Source organism: Camellia sinensis, chromosome 6 (assembly GCF_055761805.1).
Source record: "Camellia sinensis isolate YWXY chromosome 6, ASM5576180v1, whole genome shotgun sequence".
NCBI classification, from domain to species: Eukaryota; Viridiplantae; Streptophyta; class Magnoliopsida; order Ericales; family Theaceae; genus Camellia; species Camellia sinensis.
In genome coordinates, this window is record NC_138966.1 from 36459580 (window position 1) to 36482423 (window position 22844).

Below are 22844 nucleotides of genomic sequence, written 5' to 3' on the forward strand. Positions count from 1 at the left end.
CGTGTTTTTTTGTTTTTAGTGAATATTTTTAAAATTTTAAACATTTTTTTTACTTGTTTAGATGCACCTTACTTAGATGTGTCTAAAAAGTAAAAAAAATTGTGAAAAAATATTTTAAAAAATTAAGAAATACATAAAAATACAAAAAATGTACTAAATTCTTGTATTTTTTTGTATTTTTGGTATTTAGTGAATTTTTAAAAGATTTTTTTTACAATTGTTTTACTTTTTAGGTGTATTTATGTTAGGTGTGTCTAAAAAGTAAAAAATTTGCATAAAATATTAAAAAAATTCAGTAAAAACAAAAAAACACGGAAAATAAGAGTGTAGAATTTTTTGAAAATTGTTTTTAAAAAATGGGAACCAAGCAAAGTGTGTTTAGGTTGATTTTTTAATTTTTTAAGAAAAGGTGTACAAAGTAGAGAGAAAATAAAATCTTTGACTTTTTTATATAAGTTATTGGCCTTTTTATTTTTTTAGTGACTTTTTAATTTTTTGACTAAAATCACCACTTGCCAAACAAGACTTATCATGTTAAAATTTAGCATAATGTTCCTATACTGTCAAATTTGATACGATAAATAGCATCCTATTAAATTTGGCATGTTGAATAACACATTGTTAGAGTGTGATTTTTGTACATATCAGGCTAAATTTTAGCAATGGCATGATGTGTAGCAAACTATTGAAATTTCTCTAATATCACACAATATTTTAAAATTATATAATAATTTTTTAAAGGGGCTTTTTTCAAGTTGATATCTCAACTTAACAATGCTATTTGGGTCCATGTGACCTATCACGAGTCATATTTCGATGATCTAGCAGTTCATTTTATTGGGCACATTCATAAAAAAAATTGGTCAATTCAATAGATGTAGCATCTTCATTTTAAGGCGTCAGCCTCTGAAAAAATAAACGATAAGTGTGTTTCTTAAAATAGACCATCTATTTTTTTATTAACGAATGCAATAAAATAAAATGAAAATTATCAGCTTATTTGGTTTGGATTTTCAGGATTCACTTTTCAAAAAATTAAATTTTTTTGTTTTCGTATATTTTTTGTTTTCACTGAATTTTTTAATATTCTAAGTAATTTTTTAAATTTTTAGATACACCTAACATAAATATACTTAAAAAGTATAATATTTGTGAAAAAAAATCTTGAGAAAATTCATTAAATACTAAAAATATAAAAAATAAATGAGAATTCAGTACATTTTTCATATTCTTGTGTATTTATTGATTTTTTTAAAAAATATTTTACTTTTTAAATACATCTAAGTAAGGTGCATCTAAGAAAAAAATTGCTTAAAATTTTAAAAATATTCACTACAAATATTTTATAAAAAAAATAAAAAACAAAAAATTTAATTTCCAGAAAATTAAACCCAAAAAATTTAAACCAAACACACTATATGATTTTCTCATTAACTAAATTTTTTCATTAATGATATACATAAAACCTTACAAAATTAAAAATCTCACAAACAATTTAATTGAGATTCTAAACTTGATAAAAGCAATCCCTATTTAAAAATGTAGAATGTGGCATTGTGCTTTTTGTTTTATTGTATTTATTTTTTAAAAAAAGCAATGCACCATCCCCCATTTCTCCCACCCCAAACCCCCTCAATAATGTGACAAACAATTTCAAAAATAGATAAAAGAATTTTAAAAAAATTAATTGATTAGTATGGTTTGACACATCAGACAATAACAAGGACATAACACCACACCACACCACACCAAGACCAAAACAAAACAAAAAAATGTAAATACAAAAGCACTACCTTTAAAGGTGAATATTATTAGTAAAATAATTTGTTCATCGAATTTATTATTGTTTGAATCGTCGAATTTATGCTAGCCGAACAACTAGTTTCACTCTCGTCTACTACGATCATCATCCTATCAACCAACTGACCGATTGACTTGCCGGACGACTGACATAAATAAATTTGAATAATTCAAAACACATCAAATTCGATGCGACATTGCTCATATTGTTATTACTACAACTTCTTGTGATGTAGAATTTGATACAAAAACCCCAGTTTGATCCAGAAATCAATGCACATGATCCAAGCACCTGACGTAGAGTTTGATACAAAAATCTCAGTTTGATCTAGAAATCAATGCACATGATCCAAGCACCCACGCTTCTATTACCAATTCAAGTGTGAATGGAAACAATTTTTAAAAAAATAAGACACATATATAAGATAACAATTGTGATAGGCATCTCCATATATACATGATTCTCATAACCCTCACTCTTATCCCAACCACTCATAATGTGAGACCTACACATATATGAGCGGAACCCACACATACATCAAGAACCAAGATTAAATTGGGGTCATGGAACCCCAAAAAACGGGTCCCAAACATTTCTGATAAGATAAAAGATAAGAAAAATGTTTGAGACCCTATTTTTTGAAGATCCCCACAATTCTCTTTGATGTATGTATGGGATCTACTCATGTATGTGTGGAGCTCATACCATCAATGGTGGAGATTCAAAAGGAATTGTGGGGTCTCTAAAAAATGGGAGTCTCAATCATTGTTAAAAAGATAAATTTCAAATGTCAAATTCATTATAAATGAAATTCATCATTTATTTCATATCTCTCTCATTTTATAAAATTCTCTATACACTTAATTTACTCTTATTGATCCAATCCAATCATAGAAGGTTGCTGCAAAACCCCAACTTTCTACATATCACTTTCACTTCTCCTGTTTAAGTTTTATCTGCAAGTAATCTAATTTTATATTTTATATTTTTTTTTTTATACTTTCACTTCTCCTGTAAGTTTTTTCTGCAAGTCATCTAATTTTTTATTTTCATTTTTTATTCAAAGCTTCTTGTTTTAAACGTTCAGAGCTTTATCCGATTTTTTAGGCATCTATCATTTTCATCCCAACTATACGAACCCAATAAAAATTCATAAATTTAATTCTAACCAATTAATATTATCAGTACACTTGCGTACAAACAAAAAATAGGACATTTAATCTCAACTAACTAATACTATCATACTATTATAAAAATAAACACAATCTATATAACTGCGTTTAACTTTTCTCAAAAAATAAAAATAAAAATAAAAATAAAAACAAAATAAAAAATACACACAATCTATTTTACATTTCTAACTCGATATCATCAAATCTCCTCATTCAATCTTATTACACTAAAAATCTCATCCAATCTAGTCCAACAAACAATGCAGCCGAAGAGTCCCATAAGATTATAAATACACTCTAGTGAAGGGACTAGCAATCCCCTGAGGGAGTGGGATTACAAACCCATCCCATGAGATTGGTGGTGAAATAACTATTTTGTCTTTCACTTTACAGAAACAACAAAGTCACTTCTACATAATAAAAGCTTTTAGGTAATTTTATATATTTAATTACGACTAACTAACACTATCAATACTACCAGACAAACAAACACAATTTATAACCTCATCCAGCAAATAACCATGGCATTAAGGTAACTTCAAGGAGTGGCAAATGATAACACAAAAAGCAAGTCTCTAGCTAGTTCCTAACCTTTCAATATAAACATTACTGCTGAAACCTTGGAAGTCCATAAATTTGAGATACAGGCAGCACCAGCCCTATCTGCACTGCAAGCTTGCAGTTCTGATATCTGAAAAGCAAAAACACCCAATAACCCCACAACCATCAACCGGTGATCGGTCAATCATTTAGATTTCTTTCCCTGTTTCTTCTTTATAACTTCATCAATATACATTATACCCTTGCCTTTGTAGACTTCCGGAGGCTTACAACTTCGAACAGCAGCAGCAAACTGGTGCACCCTTTGCTTGTCTATTCCGGTGCAGCAAACTATATTGGGTTTGAAGCAAAATACACGAACAGCAGGTGGGACCGTCAATTCAACCTCGTGGCTGTAACCTAGTTTCAGGTACAAGAGGCGGCCTTCCGATTCAGCTCTGGCTTTAAAACCAACACCCACAATCTTCAGAAAACGAAAGAACTTGGCTTCCATTTAGGGATCTCTTACGCTGCCCACTAGCAAGATGCTGAAAGGAGAAACTTAACAATCTTAAAAAGGACAACACGAGGGAAGCTATACAATAATTAATTATTTAACAAAATGCATACACGTAAGATCAACATATAACGCATAAAACATCAACATATAAGGTTATAATACATAAGTATAGAGAACTATCTAAGATATCAAGATTTTGTTGCTTTCTTGATTACCTGTTTCTCTTTTTCATTACCCAACAGACCCCATAAATTTTTATTTTAACAAAGCTATATGAGAACTACAATATATGCATGTTAGGGAAAAAGAAAGCTGGGATAAACAAACCAATAAGTTTAAGGAAAGCCCTTCTTTTGGAGATCAACAAATCATGAATTCTGTTTCCCATGTCTAGTGACTTAACCAGCATCATAACAAAGAAATGAACAAGTAGTCATCATCTTTTGATTACCTATGGCCCTTACTGACAGGAACATCACACAAATGCTTACTGTGAAAATGCATAAGCATGTGTTATTAGGTTTGTGTTTACACAAGTATCAAGAATTTCAGATGTTGCACTGTATTTCTAAACTGCGGAAATTTAAGTAAGGAAATTAGAGACTTTTTTATTTATTTAGTTATTTATTTTTGTGTGTGTGTGTGGAGGGGGAAGAAAAATTATGCTATACAGTTTCAAATAACCGACAGAGTGTGCAATCTTTGCTGAACACCCTCCTTAAAAATCAGAACCAATGTTTTTAAAGGCGAATGCGTAATGCGAGGCATTTTACCCCTCATGAGGCGAGGCATAAGCCTTAAGGGGTCGAGGCGTAAGCATTTCAAATTTTGATTTTTTATATTTAGTAATTAAATTATATACTTTAAAAAGCAAAAAAAAATTAAATATGAAGGTGTAAATATTTTTTTCCTCAAGGCATAGAACATTTACTGCAGAAAAGAAAGCCTGCCCTCATCGAAAGTGTAATCATCATTCTTAGTTTCAATTATCAAGCTTCTCACTTAAGTCTTAACAATTGTTTATTCTGGATTGGTCATTTTACTTAATTTTTCTATGGAATATAAATGCAAAAGAGGATATGCTTACTTCTCATATGTTTATATGCAAAAAGCGTTCAAGGTGCACCTAAAGCACACATCTTTGACTGTGATGCGCAAGCTATTCTGGAGTGTCGCCTAAAAATCTAAGACTTGGTGTATTTTGCCTTAGCCTAGCCTTGAAGCAAGCATTGAGGCGAATCTTAGTAAAGCTTTTTAAAACTTTGATCATAACTGCCAGTCTGCCACAACAATAATGTACCATCCACTCTCCTGTAGAGGTTTTGGCCTGAAAGTAATCATAATAGAGACATTTGACTGAATTTGCGTAAATGTTAACTACTCCACTGAAAGAAGCCTTGAATCCGATCCACTTGGGAATTGGGATGCTTACTAAAATCCTTTTTTCACTGTTCTGCCGTGTAAAGCCATATCATTTGCTAAATCCAGGCCATCTGGTCTTTTGTCAAAGACAAAATTTGTTTTCTCTGGTCTACCTTGTCATTATCATTATATAGTTCCTTCATTGATTCAAACTCATTTGGTTTGATGTTTAAAAAATTTTACCCATAAATCCATTGATAAAGAATTTTACGAAGCCCTGCCAGCTTTCTGTGGAAGCTCTCAGCAACAACAACAATAATACAGAACTTGTAACGAGAAATTTCAATATCCATTATTCATCTGCGAATATCTAATATCCTCTTATTTAACTAAACAAATAACAATAGAAGAACCTCCCTTCTTTAGTTTTCTAATATACACAACATAATTGTTTTCGTGGTAAATCAATGTATCCATAAAGAAAGCAACACTTATAGTGTAAATAACAATACAAGGATTGTGGACCAAGATAAAAATCAGTCAACATGAAATAAAAAGAATATAGTGCTGCACTGTCTTAAGATAAAAAAAATTTAGTTCAAGCTACAAGAGAAGAACTTCAGTGAGTGCCTCAAGAAATACTTAAGGCTATATTGCATTCACATTTAACCACATTTTCCATTTTCCTTTCTAAATCTCTACCCAAATGCATGAATATATGTAAAAACTGCAAACAGTCATACAGTTAATTGATCTTTTGAAAACCCAAGCAGAATTAACAATTATTCAATCCAATGGAACTCTCTGTGTTTGTATTTTAAATATAGATGTCACATTTATACAAGCGGGTGGCAAAAGAGAAGAGAATTTTTTTTTTTTTTTTTTTTTTTTTTTTTTAGAAAAAGCTTCTGTTTCATACACTTTTCCCTCAGAAAATTCCTACATAAATCAAAGAGCCAAAACATACTCTCAATGATCAAATTATCTTCAAACTGACCCCAAACACCCAAAAGGGAACCAAATGCAGAAACCCACATAATTTTCTTTTGAAAACAACTGCTTTTTTCTTTTGAATCCCAGAGAAACCTAAAATGAACAAGAAATTTTAAAATCTATCTTTCTCTGTTTTCATTTCCAAAAAACAGCACTTGAAAGTCCACCTACCTATTTCCTCGAGTTTCTCAGTAACCAAACAAAATCTTACTATGCATTAAAAGAGATAAATAAGCAAATAAAAGTGACCAGAAAACCCTGAAAGCAGTACAACAGTATCCTCGGAAATACAAGTATGAAAATCCCAAAAATCTAATCGCATAGAGGGTTGATTTCAGAGAGTAAAAGGGTAAGTAAAATAACAAAAATTAGGAAGAAAACGAAATACCTTCAAAAGATCGAAGAAGACGCGAGACTCCGAATGAATATGTCTTTTCTCGGCTAATCCTCCAAACGTACGATAAAATTTACGCCAAACATAAATGTTGGGATGAAATGAAACCAGACTCTACCAATCGCTCATCAACACTCTGATGATTTGTACACAGGTTTAATCCGGTTTGGGAGTAGACCAGGAAACTAGTGTTTCAAAATTAATATCCCCAAATATGTTCTTTAATTTTTTATTTTTTCTCATTTTGACTCCTAGTATTTAAATAAATTATACAAACTTCCTGTTTAATAAAAAATAATAATATATAATTCTATAATTTTAACATAAGTATATTGACTTTCTTTTAAAAAAATTCATATAACATTTAGCTTATTTTTTATTAATAATTTGTTAGCCATATAAATGAAAGAATGACATCACTTTTTGATATAAAATGAGCAAACGAAAGAATTCTTGAAATAACTGGACTGACAAAAAGCAAGGAATAAGCCAAATTGAGGATACAGCTCCGATTTGTAGCTCGAATAGAGCCCCCCCGAATCCCCCGAATTTGGAAAAGGTGAGTTTTGAATGTTTGGCTCAGTTGCAACAACATTGGAGAGGAGAGGAACCACGCGCGAGAAATAGAAGAAGAAAAGAGAGGAGCGGAGAGGAACCAGTTGAAGAAGAATAGGCAAGAGCGACCATCGCAGAGGTCGACCGGTGCTGACACTACCGACCTGGGTGACCATCGACGACCAGCGAAAAACTTTGCCCACCGTCAGTGCTGTTCGTCGACCAGCAAAAAACTTTGCCCACCTGGTGCGTTTTTTGTGTTTTTTTTCTTCTGATAAATTTATATTTTTTTGTTGGAAGATTGGTTACTCACCTGAATCTAAATTTGAATCTGGTCCGTCAATCTGGTGCGAAATACCACTCCGTCAATATTTCACTCACCTGAATCTGGTCCGTCAAGTTATAAATTTTTTTGTTTTTTACTTACCTGAATCTGAATGTGGGGGATTAGAAGAATGGTTATCCATGTTTGGGTCTATGTGGGTAAATGATTTCAATTAAAAAATATGTTTGGGGGTCTATGTTTGCTCTTGTTGAAGTGAAATTTAAATTTGCTGAATCTGTGTGTATACTGTGGTTGGTTAATCTCTTAATCTCTTAAATTTGTAGTCTCTAACCTGTGGTTGGTTAATCTCTGTGATGTCTCTAATCTGTGTGTATACAATCATGTTTAGATTTCACAAATCATGTTCTGTGGTGTTTTGGTTAATCTCTTAATCTGTGTGTATACAATCATGTTTTAGTTGGTTAATTGTTGAATCTGTCTGAATCTCTGAGTCTTGTTTAACATCCACTTGAACCTTATTTATATGAATATGTGAATCTCTGAATCTTTGATGTCTGAATCTGAATGTAAGTGGTGTTTAACATCACTGAATCTGAATCTGTGAATCTGTGATGTCTCTAACCTTATTTATGATTTGTTATGCATTTCATTTTGCTGATTTTATACAAATTACAGTAGAGTGTTCCACACAATGGACATTGATTCAAACAATCCTACATTGAGTGAGGGTGAGGAAGTTGAGAAAGCAGAGAACAATCCTTCATTAAATGAGAGTCGTGAAATTGAAGAACCTAAGAAGGGGATGTGTTTTACTTCAAAGCAAGAAGTGCATGAGTTTTATGCAAAATATGCTAAAAATGTTGGATTTGCAATAGCTTACAGAACACTGAATGTTGGAGTGGATGGAAAGGTGAAATACTTTGGAATTGAATGTACTCGAGTGCAGAAGAGGACAAAAAGATCAGAAGTAAACCCCTTGAAACCATCGTTGTCATCAAAAATTGATTGTAAAGCTAAGGTAAGAGCGACTTTACAACCGGATGGAAGATATAAGTTAATTACAGTTGTGCTTGAGCATGCGCATGATTTAATTCCTAGCGACTCACGCCATTTTCCAATGAATAAGAGGATTCGTACTCCTGTGAAGAGAAGATTAGAAATAAACGATGAAGGCGGAATAGAGGTGTCTAGGAATTTTGATTCTATAGTTGTTGAAGCGGGGGGATATGAGGCATTAACATTTGATGAACGAGATGCAAGGAACCATATTCAAAATGCTACAAGATTGAGGCTTGGGGTAGGAGACACCGAATCAGTTGCATTCTATTTTCATAGAATGCAACAAGAAAATTCAAACTTCTATTCTGCAATTGATTTTGATGTAGATTGTCGCATATGAAACTTGTTTTGGGCAGACGCAACGTGTAGGGCGGCTTATAAAGCATTTGGGGATATTGTCTCATTTGACACCACCTATCTCACAAACAAGTATGATATGTCGTTTGCTCCGTTTGTAGGAGTTAATCACCATGGACAGTCAATCTTGTTTGGTTGTGGGCTATTATCTAATGAGAACACGGACACATTTGTTTGGCTATTCAAAGAATGATTAAATTGAATGTCAGCCACTCCTCCAAAAGCTATTATAACTGACCAGTGCAGAGCCATGCAAAATGCTATACAAATTGTCTTCCCACAGGCTTGACATCGTTGGTGTTTATGGCATGTAATGAAAAAAATACCTGAGAAATTGAGAGGATATTCCCAATATGAAGCCATCAAATTCGTTTTACAAAATGCAGTCTATGATTCTTTCAGAAAAGATGAATTTGATGAGGAATGGCAAATGATGATTGAAAAGTTTAGCCTTCATGACAACGAGTGGTTGGGGGTATTATATGGAGCGACATAGGTGGATTCCTGCCTATGTGAAAGATATATTTTGGGCTGGCATGTCAACTACACAACGAAGTGAGAGCATGAATGCATTTTTTGATGGCTATGTAAACTCAAAGACTACTTTAAACACAATTTGTTGAACAGTATGACAATGCATTGAGAAGTAAGGTGGAAAATGAGACCAAAGCAGACTTCAAATCTCGAAACAAATTGTATGATTGCTTAACGGTGTATGAGTTTGAGAAGCAATTTCATGCTACCTACACAAATGTGAAATTTAAAGAAGTTCAAGTAGAATTGAAGCGACTACTGTATTGTCATGCGACTCTTGTGAAGGAGGAGGGATCCATTTGTACATATCATGTGAAGGAAGTTGTGCTTGTGGGTGACAAAATGAAGAAAATTGAATTTGTTGTATACTTTAATTCAACTGAATTTGAAATACAATGTGTGTGTTGATGGTTTGAGTTTAGGGGGATCATGTGTACCCATTCCCTTAGTGTGCTCATTAAGAGGTGCATATATGAGGTTCCAGATAAGTACATTAGGCCAAGATGGAGAAAAGATTTGGAAAGAGGGTACGCATGCATTCCAACGACATACACGAAACCCGGGGCTACCCTTAATGCAAAGGTACATGATAACTACCACAAGACACTGGATGAAATTATAGAAATTGCTTCCAACGATGATGGTAAACACAAAGCCATTCAACTTGGGTTGAGAGAAATCACAGAAAGAGTAAGAAAAGACGAATCTGGTTGTGCGAGTAATGTGCCACCTTCTAGTAGTACTGTCTCACCTTGTGGTAGTAATGTGCCACCTTCTAGTACTACTCGCAAGGTGCTTAGTCCTTTGGTTGCTCGCCGAAGAGGCCGTCCATGTACGAAACGGAAGGTGAGCAAGATGGATGAAATAGTGAATCGGTTGAAGCGAAAGAATAAAAAGGCACCAAAAGTCCAGGTACATTTTTTATTTTCTACTTGTATGTAAATTTCAGAATTTATTTTTTTCAAACTTTTTCACCAATGTGTGTTACTATAGGGTCGTAAGATGGGTCAATGTGAACCTCGCAAGTTGAATTTTGGTTGTACGGACGCCATGGAAGACAATACATACGATCGGGTATGTGTTTCATGGTCCATGTTGAATATTTTGTATGGTATTTATTACATTATGTTTGAACTTATTAATCATATTTTGTTATTATGTATCATAAGGTGCTGCAAGGTCAATCCTACTATTTCCTTGTATAGATGGGACACAAGAGAGTGCATTGCAAATGGTTGACAAAATTGAAAGCTCATCTTTCAGTGAATCAGGAATGGCGAATATAGATGGTTCAACTTTTGTGGACTTGAATATAGATGTGGATCCGAACGCTCTGTTTTTTTTTTTAGTTTTTGAACTGATTTTGTAAACTTATGTACTTCACAGATTGTGCACAGGTTTTATTTGATCATGAACAGATCTGAACAGATGCTGTGAAGTTTTTGAACAGATTTTGTAAATTTATGTACTTCACAGATTCTGCACAGGTTTCATTGGATCATGAACAGATTCTATGAAGTTTTTGAACAGATTTTGTAAACCTATGTACTTTACAGATTCTGCATAGGTTATGATGAATATATTAACAGGTTATATTTTGAACAGGTTATGATGAATCTGTGAACATGTTACATTTTTAACAGGTTATTTGATGAATCTGTGCATTTATTTTGAACAGGTTATTTTGAACAGATTCTGCAGAGGTTATTTTGATGAATCTGTAAACAGGTTATTTTGAACAGATTCTACACAGGTCCTATGTTATTGGATTCCCATTGTGTTTTCTGATGTTGTTTTCATACTGATGAATTTGTGAACGGGTTATTTTGATACAGATTATGTGTGTTTTTTCATGTTTTTTCCCTTTGTTTTCCCCCCTCCAATGACAGGTTGATTGTTTGATTCAGTTTTGAACAGATTATGTTCAGATTATAATTGATTCAGCAGATTTTGCACAGCAAATGAAGCAGAATGAAGTGCAGAAATGATCAGTCCAAAATGAAACAGAACTGATCAGTCCAGAATGAAGTGCAGAACTGAAGCAGAATGAAGTGCAGAAAGGAAGTGCAGAACTGAGTAGTCTAGAATAAAGCAGGTTGATGCAGAATGAAGTAGAATGATGCAGCAGAATGATGTAGCAGATGAAGTAGGTTAATGCAGAATGATGCAGCAGAATGATGAAGTAGCACTGTTGATGCAGAATAATGAAGTAGCAGAATGATGAAGTAGCAGATGAAGTAGGTTGATGCAAAATGAGGCTTTGGGTTTTGTTTAGGTCTATGCTTATGTAATAGAATTAATGACTCTACATTTCAATATAATGCATTTTTGGCTTTGCTACCGCATTTCTCTCTTTGTTTGTTGTTGTGTTGTAATGCCAGAATTGTAGGTTGAATGTTGTGAATGAAAGTCTCTCTTGTTGGGTTTTGCTGTGATGTTTGTGTTTTTAGTGGCTAGTAAAGTGTAAAGACTAGAAAGAAAACTTGGGTTAAATTGAAAGCATTGTTTTGCAATTGGGTTTGTTCTTTTTGATACTCTTTCGCACTGGGCTTGGGTTTTGGTCTTGTTGTTTTGTTGTGGTTTAAGAGGATCTGATTATCAGTTATGTGTTACAATAGAAGCATTTAGCTCTTGTTTATTTGAAATGTTTTTCATTGCCCATATAGGTTTACTGGCTGAGTTTTGGCATTGCTTGGTCTGGTTAATTATCAGCTGGATTTGGGCAAGTAATATCACTGACATGGTAATTTCCATAACTGCTACAGTGCTACTCCTGTAGAATGTTGGTTTGATGGTTTATGCCTAGCTCTTCAACAAAACAGCACACCACATATCTTTCTAGGCCTATGATGCATGATTCTCATATAAAAATTGAAATTTTTAAACATGGTTTTGTTATTCCATGGAACAATATCAAGAATGAGCAACATTCTAACCTTTATGACAGCAAGGAGTTAGGAGAGCTAGAAGCATGTAATTCTATAAAATGAGCAACACACACACTGGACTAGTCTAGAAAACATGCAATTCTATAGTCTGGTCTCCACTTAGCTCCTTCACCTTGACATCATAATTCAACAAGTCCATTATAGAAATTCAATAAATTCAGCATGTCTAGTATTGAACTATCAACAAGTCCATTCAATCCATAGAAGTCCATTCAAGAAATTCAACAAGAAATTCAACCTATCAACAATAATTGAAAATAGAAGTCCATTCAAGTCCATTCAATCCATAAGTACATCCATAAAATCCATTCCATTGATAAGTACATCCATCAAATTCCCCAATAGCTATGAACTCAGTAATTTACATTATAAAATAGAAAACAATACAAAATACAATGACATAAAGCACGACATTCAATTTCTTCTCCATCCTTCGAAACCTTCTAGCATGCTCCTGAAATTCATTATCCATCTCATAAACCCTTGTGCTTAGATCGTTAAATTCTTCGCTTCTTATAGATGTACGAGGTGCAGCATTGGAGATCACGTCGTCATCGTCATTGTCATCTGCGAACTTGAAGTAATTGCAGTGTTCCTCACTAATCTGCAATGCATGACAATCAGTTAATCAAATCAGGGTAATAAATTTGCACACAAATTTCAATACTGCTTACATATCTCGATGGACACACAAAGTACACACGCCCTTTATTTCCATTCTGATTGGTTCGGACAATGTGAATGGCAGCTGTTCTCCCACAATCACACAATCTTGGATTCAATCTTATGTTGCTATTATTACTAGAGGAAGAAGCCATTTTGTAATCTGCATACAAAATGGAGCATAAATGTTATAGGTTCGTCTGTTGGGTAGCAGCAACTATAAGCACGAACCCACAAATAGAACATAAATGTTATATGGCATCAGGTAAGTCAAGAATGACAGAACCTTAACTACAAAGCGAATATTTCATTCTAAAACAAATAAGGACAAATTTGTGTGGAACTTTATTATATCATGCAACAGTAGGTTTTGTGAGAAAACAAGAAGACAAGCTAGTCCTATGAATCACCTATGTCACACACAATATTAGAATATTTAAACAAGGGGAGAACTTCAAATCCTAGGAGGACAGAAAACAGAATGAAGAATATCCAAAATTAGACAGTTTCTTCTCCCCAAGTTCTCTAGTGATATAGAACACAATTCCTAATCTTCACTAGAAGTGGAAGCCAAAGAATATTGTGAATAACCAAATGGAATGAATCATGCCCGTAAAGTCAACCACAAATCCATTACTCTTTACACAAATAACACCACCAATTATGCAGAAATTGCCAAATCATGCCCATAAAGTCAACCACAAGTTTCTCATTATACGCTTATACAAGAAAATGCAACTTCCAGCCAAATAATTATATGAGTATCTCATAAGACACCTTCAACACAAAAAAGGACACCATCGATAATGGTTTACACATGCCAAACCCTTTTCCAATTAACTAACTCTCTCAAATTCTTGCAAACATTTTGTAAAAAGATTGTTCCTCAAACCTGCCAGCCATAGAGGCAACCATGCTAAAATCTCATCATTCCCAGCCTTACAATCAAGTGTAAGCTTAATTTAGTTTACAATCAGTTCTAAGGTAATTTATTAGACTAATCTAATTTTCAAAAGTTATCAGTTGGGGTGGCTGACCTAGACGATCAACATAACCCTAACAATCATTAATGTTATTAGACTACACATTCAACATAACAATCAACATAACCCTAACAATCATTAATCAACATAACCCTAACAATCATTAATGTTAACAGATTTTCATATATTTTGGTAGCATTTACCATGTTAACATTCCACCATGTTTTTACACAACTGAATGAACATTCAACATAACAATCAAAAAATGAAGGCAAAACCCATAATACCCAAACCCTAACAAACAATCATAACCCTAACAATCATTCATTAACAAATCATGTTCTACAAATTGAAGCCAAAACCAAAACCCTAAATTAAGCTTACACTTGCGATTATGGGTTTACCTTTGCTTCTGGTACCTTTTTTTCTACTATTCGACACTGCCGAATCCACACCCGTAGCACCCAAATCTGTTATGCGAGTCCACCCGTAGCTGATAAGAGGATTTGGAAGAGATTAAGGGCTCCAGGAGAGAGTAAGTAGAGAGAGATGAGAGGATTTTGAAGGAGAGAGTGAGTAGAGAGAGAAGAGATTAAGGGCTCGAATGGAGTCGACTCTGAGGAAAGAAAAGAAAATTTTCAAAATCGAAACGACGTCGTTTCAGTAATTCGGGGGATTCGGGGGGAAGTTTTTCAAGCTACAAAACATTTTTGTTGAGGATAATAGTGACTGATACACAAAAATGTTTTGTAGCTCGAAAAACTTCCCCCCGAATCCCCCGAATTACTGAAACGACGTCGTTTCGATTTTGAAATTTTTTTTTTCTTTCTTTCCTCAGAGTCGACTCCATTCGAGCCCTTAATCTCTTGTCTCTCTACTCACTCTCTCCTTCCAAATCCTCATCTCACTCTACTTACTCTCTCCTGGAGCCCTTAATCTCTTCCAAATCCTCTCTTCAGCTACGGGTGGACTCGCATAACAGATCTGGGTGCTACGGGTGTGGATTCGGCAGTGTCGAATAGCAGAAAAAAAAGGTACCAGAACATTTTTGGTAAACCCATAATCGCAAGTGTAAGCTTAATTTAGGGTTTTGGTTTTGGCTTGAATTTGTAGAACATGATTTGTCAATGAATGATTGTTAGGGTTATGATTGTTTGTTAGGGTTTGGGCATTATGGGTTTTGCCTTCATTTTTTGATTATTATGTTGAATGTGTCATTCAGTTGTGTAAAAACATGGTGGAATGTTAACATGGTAAATGCTACCGAAATGTATGAAAATCTGTTAACATTAATGGTTGTTAGGGTTATGTTGATTAATGATTGTTAGGGTTATGTTGATTGTTATGTTGAATGTGTAGTCTAATAACATTAATGATTGTTAGGGTTATGTTGATCATCTAGGTCAGCCATCCCAACTGATAACTTTTGAAAATTAGATTAGTCTAATAAATTACCTTAGAACTGATTGTAAACTAAATTAAGCTTACACTTGATTGTAAGGCTGGGAATGATGGGATTTTAGCATGGTTGCCTCTATGGCTAGCAGGTTTGAGGAGCAATCTTTTTACAAAATGTTGGCAAGAATTTGAGAGAGTTGGCTAATTGGAAAAGGGTTTGGCATATGTAAACCATTATCGATGGTGTCCTTTTTTGTGTTGAAGGTGTCTTATGAGATACTCATATAATTATTTGGTTGGAAGTTGTATTTTCTTGTATAAGCGTATAATGAGAAACTTGTGGTTGACTTTACGGGCATGATTTGGCAATTTCTGCATAATTGGTGGTGTTATTTGTGTAAAGAGTAATGGATTTGTGGTTGACTTTACGGGCATGATTCATTCCATTTGGTTATTCACAATATTCTTTGGCTTCCACTTCTAGTGAAGATTAGGAATTGTGTTCTATATCACTAGAGAACTTGGGGAGAAGAAACTGTCTAATTTTGGATATTCTTCATTCTGTTTTCTGACCTCCTAGGATTTGAAGTTCTCCCATTGTTTAAATATTCTGATATTGTGTGTGACATAGGTGATTCACAGGACTAGCTTGTCTTCTTGTCTTCTCACAAAACCCATTGTTGCATGATATAATAAAGTTCCACACAAATTTGTCCCTATTTGTTTTAGACTGAAATATTCGCTTTGTAGTTAAGGTTCTATCATTCTTGACTTACCTGATGCCATATAACATTTATGTTCTGTTTGTGGGTTCGTGCTTATAGTTGCTGCTACCCAACAGACGAACCTATAACATTTATGTTGCATTTTGTATGCAGATTACAAAAATGGCTTCTTCCTCTAGTAATAATAGCAACATAAGATTGAATCCAAGATTGTGTGATTGTGGGAGAACAGCTGCCATTCACATTGTCCGAACCAATCAGAATGGAAATAAAGGGCGTGTGTACTTTGTGTGTCCATCGAGATATGTAAGCAGTATTGAAATTTGTTTGCAAATTTATTACCCTGATTTGATTAACTGATTGTCATGCATTGTAGATTAGTGAGGAACACTACAATTACTTCAAGTTCGCAGATGATGATGACGATGACGACGTGATCTCCAATGCTGCACCTCGTACATCTATATGAAACAAAGAATTTAACGATCTAAGCACAAGGGTTTATGAGATGGATAATGAATTTCAAGAGCATGCTAGAAGGCTTCGAAGGATGGAGAAGAAATTAAATGTCGTGCTTTATGTCATTGTATTTTGTATTGTTTTCTATTTTATAATGTAAATTACTGAGTTCATAGCTGTTGGGGAATTTGATGGATGTACTTATTGATGGAATGGATTTTATGGATGTACTTATGGATTGAATGGACTTGAATGGACTTCTATTTTCAATTATTGTTGATAGGTTGAATTTCTTGTTGAAGTTCTTGTTGAATTTCTTGAATAGACTTCTATGGATTGAATGGACTTGTTGATAGTTCAATACCAGATATGTTGAATTTATTGAATTTCTATAATGGACTTGTTGAATTATGATGTCAAGGTAAAGGAGCTAAGTGGAGACCAGACTATAGAATTTCATGTTTTCTAGACTAGTCCAGTGTATGTGTTGCTCATTTTATAGAATTACATGCTTCTAGCTCTCCTAACTCCTTGTTGTCATAAAGGTTAGAATGTTGCTCATTCTTGATATTGTTCCATGGAATAACAAAACCATGTTTAAAATTTTCAATTTTTATGTGAGAATCATGCATCATAGGCCTAGAAAGATATGTGGTGTGCTGTTTTGTTGAAGAGCTAGGCATAAACCATCAAACCAACATTCTACAGGAGTAGCACTGTAGCAGTTATGGAAATTACCATGTCAGTGATATTACTTGCCCAAATCCAGGTGATAATTAACCAGACCAAGCAATGCCAAAACTCAGCCAGTAAACCTATATGGGCAATGAAAAACATTTCAAATAAACAAGAGCTAAATGCTTCTATTATAACACATAACTGATAATCAGATCCTCTTAAACCACAACAAAACAACAAGACCAAAACCCAAGCCCAGTGCAAAAGATTATCAAAAAGAACAAACCCAATTGCAAAACCATGCCTTCAATTCAACCCAAGTTTTCTTTCTAGTCTTTACACTTTACTAGCCACTGAAAACACAAACATCACAGCAAAACCCAACAAGAGAGACTTTCATTCACAACATTCAACCTGCAATTCTGGCATTACAACACAACAACAAACATAGAGAGAAATGCGGTAGCAAAGCCAGAAATGCATTATATTGAAATGTAGAGTCATTAATTCTATTACATAAGCACAGACCTAAACAAAACCCAAAGCCTCATTCTGCATCAACCTACTTCATCTGCTACTTCATCATTCTGCATCAACAGTGCTACTTCATCATTCTGCTGCATTATTCTGCATCAACCTGCTTCATTCTACTTCATTCTGCATCAACCTGCATCATTCTGCATCAACCTGCATCATTCTGCATCAACCTGCTTCATTCTACTTCATTCTGCATCAACCTGCTTCATTCTGCTGTGCTGCTTCATTCTAGACTGCTCAGTTCTGTACTTTCAGTGAATCTGGACTACTCAGTTCTGCTTCAGTTCTGCACTTCCTTTCTGCACTTTATTCTGCTTCAGTTCTGCACTTTATTCTGGACTGATCAATTCTGCTTCATTCTGGACTGATCATTTCTGTACTTCATTCTGCTTATTCTGCTGTGCAAAATCTGTTGAATCAATTATAATCTGAACATAATCTGTTCAAAACTGAATCAAACAATCAATCTGTCATTAGAGGGGGGAAACAAAAGGAAAAACATGAAAAAACACACATAATATGTATCAAAATAACCCGTTCACAGATTCATCAGTATGAAAACAACATCAGAAAACACAATGGGAATCCAACAACATAGGACATGTGCAGAATCTGTTCAAAATAACCTATTCACATCTTCATCAAAATAACCTCTGCAGAATCTGTTCAAAATAACATGTTCAAAATAAATGCACAGATTCATCAAATAACTTGTTAAAAATGTAACATGTTCACAGATTCATCATAACCTGTTCAAAATATAACCAGTTAACATATTCATCATAACCTGTGCAGAATCTATGAAGTACATAGGTTTACAAAATCTGTTCAAAAACTTCACAAAATTTGTTCAGATCTGTTCATGATCCAATAAAACCTGTGCAGAATCTGTGAAGTACATAAATTTACAAAATCTATTCAAAAACTTCACAGCATCTGTTCAGATCTGTTCATGATCAAATAAAACCTGTGCACAATCTGTGAAGTACATAAGTTTACAAAATCAGTTCAAAAACTAAAAAAAAAAAACAGAGCGTTCGGATCCACATCTATATTCAAGTCCACAAAAGTTGAACCATCTATATTCGCCATTCCTGATTCACTGAAAGATGAGCTTCCAGTTTTGTCAACCATTTGCAATGCACTCTCTTGTGTCCCATCTATACAAGGAAAATAGTAGGATTGACCTTGCAGCACCTTATGATACATAATAACAAAATATGATTAATAAGTTCAAACATAATGTAATAAATACCATACAAAATATTCAACATGGACCATGAAACACATACCCGATCGTATGTATTGTCTTCCATGGCGTCCGTGCAACCAAAATTCAACTTGCGAGGTTCACATTGACCCATCTTACGACCCTATAGTAACACACATTGGTGAAAAAGTTTGAAAAAAATAAATTCTGAAATTTACATACAAGTAGAAAATAAAAAATGTACCTGGACTTTTGGTGCCTTTTTATTCTTTCCCTTCAACCGATTCACTATTTCATCCATCTTGCTCACCTTCTGTTTCGTACATGGACGGCCTCTTCGGCGAGCAACCAAAGGACTAAGCACCTTGCGAGTAATACTAAAAGGTGGCACATTACTACTACAAGATGGGACAGTACTACTAGAAAGTGGCACATTACTCGCACAACTAGATTCATCTTTTCTTACTTTTTCCTTGATTTCTCTCAACCCAAGTTGAATGGCTTTGTGTTTACCATCATCGTTGGAAGTAATTTCTATAATTCCATCCAGTGTCTTGTGGTAGTTATCATGTACCTTTGCAATAAGAGTTGCCCCGAATTTCGTGTATGTTGTTGGAATGCATGCGTACCCTCTTTCCAAATCTTTTCTCCATCTTGGCATAATGTACTTATCTGGAACCTCATATATGCACCTCTCAATGAGCACACTAATGGAATAGGCACACATGATCCCCCTAAACTCAAACCACTGACACACACATTGCATTTCAAATTCAGTTGAATTAAAGTATACAACAAATTCAACTTTCTTCATTTTGTCACCCACAAGCACAGCTTCCTTCACATGATATGTACAAATGGATCCCTCCTCCTTCACAAGAGTCGCATGACAATACAGTAGTCTCTTCAATTCTACTCGAACTTCTTTAAATTTCACATTTGTGTAGGTAGCATGAAATTGCTTCTCAAACTCATACACCGTTAAGCAATCATACAATTTGTTTCGAGATTTGAAGTCTGCTTTGGTCTCCTTCTCCACCATACTTCTCAATGCATTGTCGTATTGTTCAACAAATTGTTTTAAAGTAGTCTTTGAGTTTACATAGCTATCAAAAAAATGCATTCATGCTCTCACTTCGTTGTGTAGTTGACATGCCAGCCCAAAATATATCTTTCACATACGCAGGAATCCACCTATGTTGCTCACTATATAATACCCCAAACCACTCGTTGTTATGAAGGCTAAACTTTTCAATCATCATTTGCCATTCCTCATCAAATTCATCTTTTTTGAAAGAATCATAGACTGCATTTTGTAAAGCGAATTTGATGGCTTCATATTGGGAATATCCTCTCAATTTCTCAGGTATTTTCTTCATTACATGCCATAAACACCAACGATGTCGAGCTTATGGGAAGACAATTTGTATGGCATTTTGCATGGCTCTGCACTGGTCAGTTATAATAGCTTTTGGAGGAGTGGCTGACATGCAATTTAACCATTCTTTGAATAGCCAAACAAATGTGTCCGTGTTCTCATTAGATAATAGCCCACAACCAAACAAGATTGATTGTCCATGGTGATTAACTCCTACAAACGGAGCAAACGGCATATCATACTTGTTTGTGAGATAGGTGGTGTCAAATGAGACAACATCCCCAAATGCTTTATAAGCCGTCCTACTCCTTGCGTCCGCCCAAAACAAGTTTCGTATGCGACCATCTACATCAAAGTCAATTGCAGAATAGAAGTTTGAATTTTCTTGTTGCATCCTATGAAAATAGAATGCAACTGATTCGGCATCTCCTACCCCAAGCCTCAATCTTCTAGCATTTTGAATGTGGTTCCTTGTATCTCGTTCATCAAATGTTAATGCCTCATATCCCCCCGCTTCAACAACTATAGAATCAAAATTCCTAGACACCCCTATTCCGGCTTCATCGTTTATTTCTAATCTTTTCTTCACAAGAGTACGAATCCTCTTATTCATTGGAAAATGGCGTGAGTCGCTAGGAATTAAATCATGCGCATGCTCAAGCACAACTGTAGTTAACTTATATCTTCCATTCGGTTGTAAAGTCCCTCTTACCTTAGCTTTACAATCAATTTTTGATGACAACGATGGTTTCAGGGGGTTTACTTTTGATCTTTTTGTCCTCTTCTGCGCTCGAGTACATTCAATTCCAAAGTATTTCACCTTTCCATCCGCTCCAACATTCTGTGTTCTGTAAGCTATTGCAAATCCAACATTTTTAGCATATTTTTCATAAAACTTGTGCACTTCTTGCTTTGAAGTAAAACACATCCCCTTCTTAGGTTCTTCAATTTCACCACTCTCATTTAATGAAGGATTGTTCTCTGCTTTCTCAACTTCCTCACCCCCACTTAATGTAGGATTGTTTGAATCAATGTCCATTGTGTGAAACACTCTACTGTAATTTGTATAAAATCAGCAAAATAAAATGCACAACAAATCATAAATAAGGTTAAAGACATCACAGATTCACAGATTCAGATTCAGTGATGTTAAACACCACTTACATTCAGATTCAGACATCACAGATTCAGAGATTCACATATTCACATAAATAAGGTTCAAGTGGATGTTAAACAAGACTCAGAGATTCAGACAGATTCAACAATTAACCAACCAAAACATGATTGTATACACACAGATTAAGAGATTAACCAAAGCACCACAGAACATGATTTGTGAAATCTAAACATGATTGTATACACACAGATTAGAGACATCACAAAGATTAAACAACCACAGATTAGAGACTACAAATTTAAGAGATTAAGAGATAAAGAGATTAACCAACCACAGTATACACACAGATTCAGCAAATTTAGATTTCACTTCAACAAGAGCAAACATAGACCCCCAAACATATTTTTTAATTGAAATCGTCTACCCACATAGACCCAAACATGGATAACCATTCTTCTAATCCCCCACATTCAGATTCAGGTGAGTAAAAAACAAAAAAATTTATAACTTGACGGACCATATTCAGATTCAGGTGAGTGAAATATTGACGGAGTGGTATTTCGCACCAGATTGACGAACCAGATTCAAATTCAGATTCAGGTGAGTAACCATTCTTCCAACAAAAAAATATAAATTTATCAGAAGAAAAAAAACACAAAAAACGCACCAGGTGGGCAGAGTTTTTCGCTGGTCGACGAACAACACTGACGGTGGGCAAAGTTTTTCGCTGGTCACCGATGGTCACCTAGGTCGGTAGTGTCAGCACCGGTCGACCTCGGCGGTGGTCGCTCTCGCCTATTCTTCTTCAACTGGTTCCTCTCCTCTCTTTTCTTCTTCTATTTCTCGCGCGTGGTTCCTCTCCTCTCCAATGTTGTTGCAACTGAGCCAAACATTCAAAACTCACCTTTTCCAAATTCGAGGGATTCGGGGGGGCTGTATTCGAGCTACAAATCGGAGCTGTAGTGATACATTTGTGACGAGTTTGGAATTATCTCAAATTTGATAGTCTGCTCGAAAACAGCGTTTTAAATCAAACAATAGATTTTAGCCAAATTCTTTCGTTTAGGCCTTCAAATTAGTGATTTTGCTGTTTTAGAACAGTTTTTTTTTTTTTTTGAAGTATCTTTATTTTGAGAAGTTCGTTTTTAGCAACGTCTATTTTAGCGCATTTCTAT

At 34.6% G+C, this 22844-nt stretch overlaps 3 protein-coding genes and 1 non-coding gene across 4 annotated transcripts; 1 reads left to right on the forward strand and 3 right to left on the reverse strand.

Moving 5' to 3' along the window:
- Positions 1–3468: 3468 nt before the first annotated feature.
- On the reverse strand, positions 3469–7023 carry LOC114320929 (uncharacterized). The gene is made up of 2 exons (XR_014332221.1): positions 6777–7023; positions 3469–4061 (listed from the first exon to the last, which is right to left on the reverse strand). It is a non-coding gene; the product is annotated as an uncharacterized LOC114320929 (transcript).
- A 1291-nt stretch (positions 7024–8314) lies between these two features.
- LOC145793268 (protein FAR1-RELATED SEQUENCE 1-like) lies at positions 8315–11010 on the forward strand. The gene is made up of 7 exons (XM_082876052.1): positions 8315–8920; positions 9009–9111; positions 9426–9514; positions 9667–9970; positions 10058–10485; positions 10567–10647; positions 10960–11010. Exons 1-7 carry the CDS (start codon positions 8315–8317, stop codon positions 11008–11010), a joined length of 1662 nt encoding a protein of 553 aa, XP_082732178.1.
- Positions 11011–18987: 7977 nt separating this feature from the next.
- Positions 18988–20506, reverse strand: LOC114320933 (uncharacterized). The gene is made up of 2 exons (XM_082873708.1): positions 19419–20506; positions 18988–19337 (listed from the first exon to the last, which is right to left on the reverse strand). The coding sequence occupies exons 1-2, from the start codon at positions 20295–20297 to the stop codon at positions 19125–19127; spliced, it is 1092 nt and encodes a 363-aa protein (XP_082729834.1). The 5' UTR covers positions 20298–20506; the 3' UTR covers positions 18988–19124.
- Positions 20507–20583: 77 nt separating this feature from the next.
- LOC114320932 (protein FAR1-RELATED SEQUENCE 5-like) lies at positions 20584–21591 on the reverse strand. The gene has a single exon (XM_082876054.1). It carries the CDS (start codon positions 21589–21591, stop codon positions 20584–20586), a length of 1008 nt encoding a protein of 335 aa, XP_082732180.1.
- Positions 21592–22844: the final 1253 nt, after the last annotated feature.

Bases quoted from the DNA above. Each gene is read 5' to 3' on its own strand.
- LOC145793268 (XM_082876052.1), top strand. From the start codon at position 8,315: ATGGACATTGATTCAAACAATCCTACATTGAGTGAGGGTGAGGAAGTT. The intron at 8,921-9,008 runs GTAGGAGACACC...ATTTTGATGTAG, and splicing joins CTACAAGATTGAGGCTTGGG to ATTGTCGCATATGAAACTTG. The intron at 9,112-9,425 runs GTATGATATGTC...TACAAAATGCAG, and splicing joins ACCACCTATCTCACAAACAA to TCTATGATTCTTTCAGAAAA.
- LOC114320933 (XM_082873708.1), bottom strand. From the start codon at position 20,297: ATGCATTTTTTTGATAGCTATGTAAACTCAAAGACTACTTTAAAACAA. The intron at 19,338-19,418 runs GTACATTTTTTA...GTGTTACTATAG, and splicing joins AAAAGGCACCAAAAGTCCAG to GGTCGTAAGATGGGTCAATG.
- LOC114320932 (XM_082876054.1), bottom strand. From the start codon at position 21,591: ATGGACATTGATTCAAACAATCCTACATTAAGTGGGGGTGAGGAAGTT.